We start from the raw sequence: 5,679 nt of genomic DNA, 5'->3' as shown, positions 1-5,679 counted from the left end.
AAGTATGTGTGTGAGTGCATGAGTGTGGGGGTGTGAGTGTGATTAAGTGTGTGTGTGAGTGCATGAGTGTGTGTGAGAGTGTGTGTGAGTGTGATTAAGTGTGTGCGTGAGTGCATGAGTGTGTGGGTGTGAGTGTGTGTAAGTGCATGAGTGTGTGTGAGTGTGATTAAGTGTGTGTGAGTGCATGTGTGTTTGTGTGAGTGTGGAGTGGCAGGGAATGGAGGGAATCATCTTACTAGTCAGAGAAGCAGATGGAAGAAGAAAGCTTAACCCAAAGCATCTAGAGCCTTTATTGCTCTCTCAATGAGGTTTGAGGAGGGGGAGGATACTTCTCAGGGAATATATGTTCGTGCCAAGCAATAGGGACGTGAAATATATAATTTTATGTAATCTGCATGATGGTTCTATAAGGTATTATGACTGGACTTCAGAGATTTTAAGTGACTCATCCAAGGTTACACAGCAGGGTTTCTCAGACTCCAAAGTCCTGCCCCCAATTCAATCCTTCCGCAAGTTCTCCAGAAATATCCCTTTCTACACCTCCAGGGTTACTGCCCTGAGACACAGCCTCTCTTCTGGGCTGTTATAGGGTTCATCCAACTGGTACCCTCTTGGCTTCCTCCCTCATCCTTGTCTCTGCCCATTGTTGTCCACACAGCAGCCACTCCCCTCCCCACAGCAGTTCAGCAGCATCTCATCATGAGAGAGGAAGCCCAGATCTCATCCTGGGGAGTTATTTACCCATATCTAGAATTCCAGAGACTTCTGGGAATACACATCAAAAGTTCAGAACTCAAAGATTCAATCTACCATTATAGAGTTAATGCAAAGTTTGTCTCTTTGCCTGATAAAAGCTTTGCTGCTATGTTGTAAGCATCCTTGAGATAAGGTATGAGTACCAGCACTCAGCAGAAGACCCAAGGTCTACTCACTTGAAACTTCAGGGAAAAAAAAAACAGTAGCTATTTTTCTTTCTTAATTGGCACTACTCTATCTGGCTGAACTTCCTGAATCCTTGAAACTAATTAATGCTTGCTTCTGCTTCTGTAAACCTGCACATGCCTTGATACCTCCAATGAAACAATATAATAATTGTTTTGTCTGTCTACTCTTAAGTCCAATAAAAGAATAGGAACCAAGCTGATCAGGGAGCTAGGCCATTTTTGGACATTAGTCCACTATGGCTCCACTGGCCCTTCCTCTTCTATCTCTGGTATTCAAGTAATTCTTTGCCTCCATCAGACCTAGATTCCTGCTACAATCACACAAATCCAAAATGGCCCCTGTGATTCCCGGGGACTTCTGTGTCTGGCCCTGCTTGTCTCCATAGCCTCATCTGTGCCACTTCCACTCCACACATCAAGCTCCAGTTACCTGGGCCTCTTTCCTGTTATCAGAAGAACCCAAATTCCTACCTTGAGGTCTCTGCCCATTTGCACCATCATCCCTCATCTTCTTGCATGGCTGGCTTCTTTCCAACCTGCTGGTTCTAACAAAGGAGGCCTCCACTGTGCACACCAACATGGCGCCCTCCCTGTGTCCCTGCTGTGGTGTGGGCAGCTGTGCTGGTGGAAGGACCTTAGCAGCACCCAGAGCTAAGACATAAAATGTAACGTGCAGGTGGAAACTCAAAAGCATCTCTAATAGGATGGATGGAAAGGAGAGAAGTGGGAAAAAAAAGAAAACACTGTTCATTTGTGTGCATGCTAAATAAAAGGTTGAGCAACAATTTGAGGAAATGTTAAAGAATGTTTTTCTCAGTGGAGAATTTTCTGTGCTTTTTCCCCAGTGAATAGATTTTACCCTTATAAGATAATAATAACAAAGTAAAATGTGAGAATTTGGGTAAGCCTTGAGTTTCCAAGCTAAGTTAGATTCTGTGTGCTGGCAAAGTAAACACATCATTGACACCAGTCAATAAGACCTCTAAGCAGTGTGTTTCTAGTGAAATTTGAGTCTGTTCACTCTAGGAGAAAATGGGCCCATCCCACCCAACCCTCAATTAAGAACAAAGTTGTAAGATGGAATGTCCAAGAAACAGTTTATTCTGAACAAGGAACAACAACTTGAACAGAGCCAGGAAATTCAGTGTTCCTGGAGCTGCCTCCAGCTCCTGTCCCTAATTCATGAACTCAGCCCAGTAAGGCACCCTAGAAGCTGCCAGGGTTGCAGTGAGAAGCTGAGAAGCCCTGTTATTTCCTGCAGGTGGAGATAGGATGGTACTACTGAGGAAATGAAGACTAAAACATGTGCAAAACAGGCAGATTTATGTGTACAACACAACCTAGAAGTCATCTCATTTAAAGGAGGAAAGCAATCATTACTTCCTTTTTTAAAAACAAAATAAAACATCATTGTATATTAAAATGTCCCTTAAGAATCTAACATGACATTGGCAGCCCCAAGAATTGATTTATCAAGTAAAAAGTGAAAAATGATAATTGGATGAAAAAATCAAAACAAAGTGGAACTTCAACAGGACATATAGACATCAAAGACTCCTGGAAGAAAAGTTAAAAGAATCCTAAATATGAAATTTTTTTCCACAGAAAATTTACCTGCCACATGGCTGGAAGAACAAAGTATCTCCAAAGAATGATGGCAGTGCCGCTGATAGGAAAGGCTGCCATTCAAAGAGCTGTCAAGGCACTGAGTGCACCACGTCCAGGAATCCCAGCTAACCCTGGAACAACTCTGTGAGGTTGGTTTTATAATTCTCATCTAAAACAAAAATTGAGGAAAGTCACAGAGTGATCACATGCCTTGGCCAAGGTCTTCTAGTGAGTCCCAGCAGGGCTGATTCTGAACACCAGCGGGACTGTAAAGTCTCAGCCCCACCTGCTGTGTGGCAGTCTCATAATTCAGAGGCAAGTTTCACCCTGAACCATCAGAAAGTACTAACTGGCTTTTTGTGTGAGACCGTTTTCTGCTGAAATAAACTTTGTAAGAACCTATGCTTTCTAATTCTCAAATAGAGAGAAACCCCCTCAGTGCTGGTCATGCACCCTCTGCAAGGTGACACTGACAAGCTGATTTTATACACCCTTCTCAAAAAGGGACACCTGAGAGAGGCTGAGAGGCCGGCTGCAGGACTGGGCTTTCCAGGAGCGCTGATGTAAGAGGGACAGTCTTCGGTATGCATGCTGTGCTGTCTTAGAAGGCCAGGAAGAGCACAGTCTAGCAGAGAATGCAAATCAGGATGCTTCAGGTTTTGCTACAGGATTTGGGACAGGTGTTCTCACAGGAGGGGCCAGGGTGTCAGGCATTTTGCTCTTGGGGTTGTATTTTTCAAAAGTATCCTCTAACAAGCAGGAGGGCCCAAACCTCAAAGTTGTGATGGTCTGACTCTTTTGGAGATGGGAGTGCACTTTCAATGTTAAGGTTGTATTTTGAAAGTATAAATGATTTTGTAAATATCAAAGGTTTTTCATGTCTGCTACCTAATTGGATTCTCACAATACTCTTGTGATTTGATGTGGGGCAGGGATATCCAACCCCTTTGACAGATGCAGAAAACTGAGGCACATAAGAGTATGGGGAGGGGGAGGGGAGGGGGATGGGTGAAGGGAGGGTGATTGGAGGGATCACTTCTATGGTTTATCTTACAAGGGTACAGGTGAATCTTTCTAAGAATAGAATATAAACGTCTTGACACAATAACTAAGAAAATGACACGAAGGCTATGTTAACCAGTTTGATGAAAATATTTCAAATTGCATATGAAAACACCGCACTGTGCCCCATGATTGCATTAATGTACACAGCTATCATTTAATTAAAAAAAAGAAAGAAAGAAAGAAAGAAAGAAAACTGAGGCACAGAGAGGGTATGATTTTTCTGAGGTCACACATCAAATCAGTCAGAATAGGAACCAGAACTCAAGCTTCCCAAATCCAAGTCCAAGACTCTTTCTGCATCTGATGTTGGCAGGGGTGAGACAGGGGCTCTGGGTGGTAAGGGCAGAGAGGTGTGCAGTCCCATCAGGCAGCTGAAGGCAGGGGCTTAACTTCTGCAGTTGCGGGAGCAGGTGTAGCCAAGGATGTTGTTGTTACCCCCATCCTGGAGCTTGCCCTGGGCCTGGGCCCCACTTCGGCCTTCCATGTGGGAGGGCTGGCTGCCCTGGCCCTGCTGCCTCTGGAGCCTGCAAATAAACACAACATAGATCCAAGTCAGTCATGGGGAGTGGGGACTCAAAAGCACGTCCAGGAGACACACTGGCAACTGAGAGCCCTCAGCCCAAATCTTTCATGCTCTGGAGCCAGATAAGGCTGAAGTCCAAGTCTGGCTCATGTGTGCGTGGGTGAGTTAGTTAATACATAGAAATTCAATTTCTCTGTCTACAAAATGTAGATAATTCCTACCCCATGACTCCTTGTGGAGTTTACTTGAGGTCCCATATTTATATTGCCCACGTCCACACAGTCAGATAAGGTGGTGAGCCGGGGTGTCATTCATTCAGTATTTGAGTACTAAATGCCCACTAATGTTCCAGCCACCATGCCTAGGAGCAGGGCATGCTCTGGTAAGCAAAACAGCCATGTTCTGTGCCCTCAGGTAGCTTACTGACTAAAGGAGGGATAGGAACTAATAAAATAAGCCCACAAATAAACATCTGAATGATTAAACACAGACTTACAAAAGAGCCCATTATAAACTGTGTTGAGAGGGTATGGCTCTGGACATTGCATTTCTTAGCAGCTGGCCCTTTGGTCACTTTCCACATGTTGGAAGATAACCATATCCCTCTGTTGCTCATCTTGAAGTTCAGGTTCATCAACTATAGGATGGCTGTCACTGCTTGTGGATGGTGCAGGCGAGAGATGGCACTGGTGCGTGTAAGAAGTTGCAGAGCAGTGAAGGGCCTAGGTCAAACCCTGGCTCCCAACACTTCTTCCATGGGTTATGTTAAGTTATCTTTATCTTCTTCTGATCCTTGGTTTCCTTCTATTAACCCAGAGACTTTACGGAGGTGAAGGGGGTCAGAGAGTATGCACATAAAATATTTTGTACAGGGCAGGAGGTGATAATACCCACTACTACTTCTACATTGTTCTGAAAGACACGGGAGGGTGAATTTATTTGATTTTACATTAGTATAATATGTTTCTGTCAAAAAGAGTTTAGAGAGAAGGTTGAGGTGAAGGGGCACCAGTGGAGTAAGGTGCAGGAGGTAGGAAAGGTCACTGCAATAATGGCCAGGTCCTCTCTGGAGTGACAGTTCCAGTACTATGACTCACACTTTGCTCAGAGCTGCTTTAAGTAGAATTGGCTGTTTCAGGTCCTCCCTTCTCTGGAGGAGGGCCACATATGGAACACTATCTGGATGAGTCCTAGAAGCCTACAGCAGTGACTAAATGAGGTGTGGGCCATGTCCCTCACAACTTGCCACCAGGTACAGAGTCAGCCAGGAGTCAGAATCAAGCAGGGAATATCCTTCTAGAGGCATCTATCCACTCACCTGTAGGTCTACAATGCTAGGAGTCTAATCTAATTCTGGGGCAGCCTCCAAGCCTGTGTTATTCCTATTACATCTGCACTCCCACCCACTCCCCAACAACTCACCATCCGTCTACCATCCACCCATCCGTTATCCACCTATTCATCCATCCACTTACTTATCCATCTACCCAGTCATCTATTCCATCTGTCTATGCATCCATTCTCATCCATCCATCCATC

The 5,679-nt window shown here is 44.6% G+C and overlaps 1 protein-coding gene across 1 annotated transcript in view; it reads right to left on the bottom strand.

The window, feature by feature from the left end:
- Nucleotides 1–4,002: 4,002 nt before the first annotated feature.
- STK32B (serine/threonine kinase 32B) overlaps nt 4,003–5,679 on the bottom strand; it is a 416,355-nt gene continuing 414,678 nt past the window's right edge. The window contains exon 12 of the mRNA XM_003800212.1: nt 4,003–4,141. Coding sequence (XP_003800260.1) covers nt 4,003–4,141 — 139 coding nt within the window. The remainder of the gene's footprint in view (nt 4,142–5,679) is intronic.

This window comes from Otolemur garnettii, unplaced genomic scaffold, assembly GCF_000181295.1.
Source record: "Otolemur garnettii isolate 467f Iridium unplaced genomic scaffold, OtoGar3 scaffold00171, whole genome shotgun sequence".
Taxonomy (NCBI): Eukaryota; Metazoa; Chordata; class Mammalia; order Primates; family Galagidae; genus Otolemur; species Otolemur garnettii.
The sequence above is the reverse complement of the archived record's forward strand: the minus strand, read 5'-3'. Positions and strand labels throughout refer to the sequence as shown.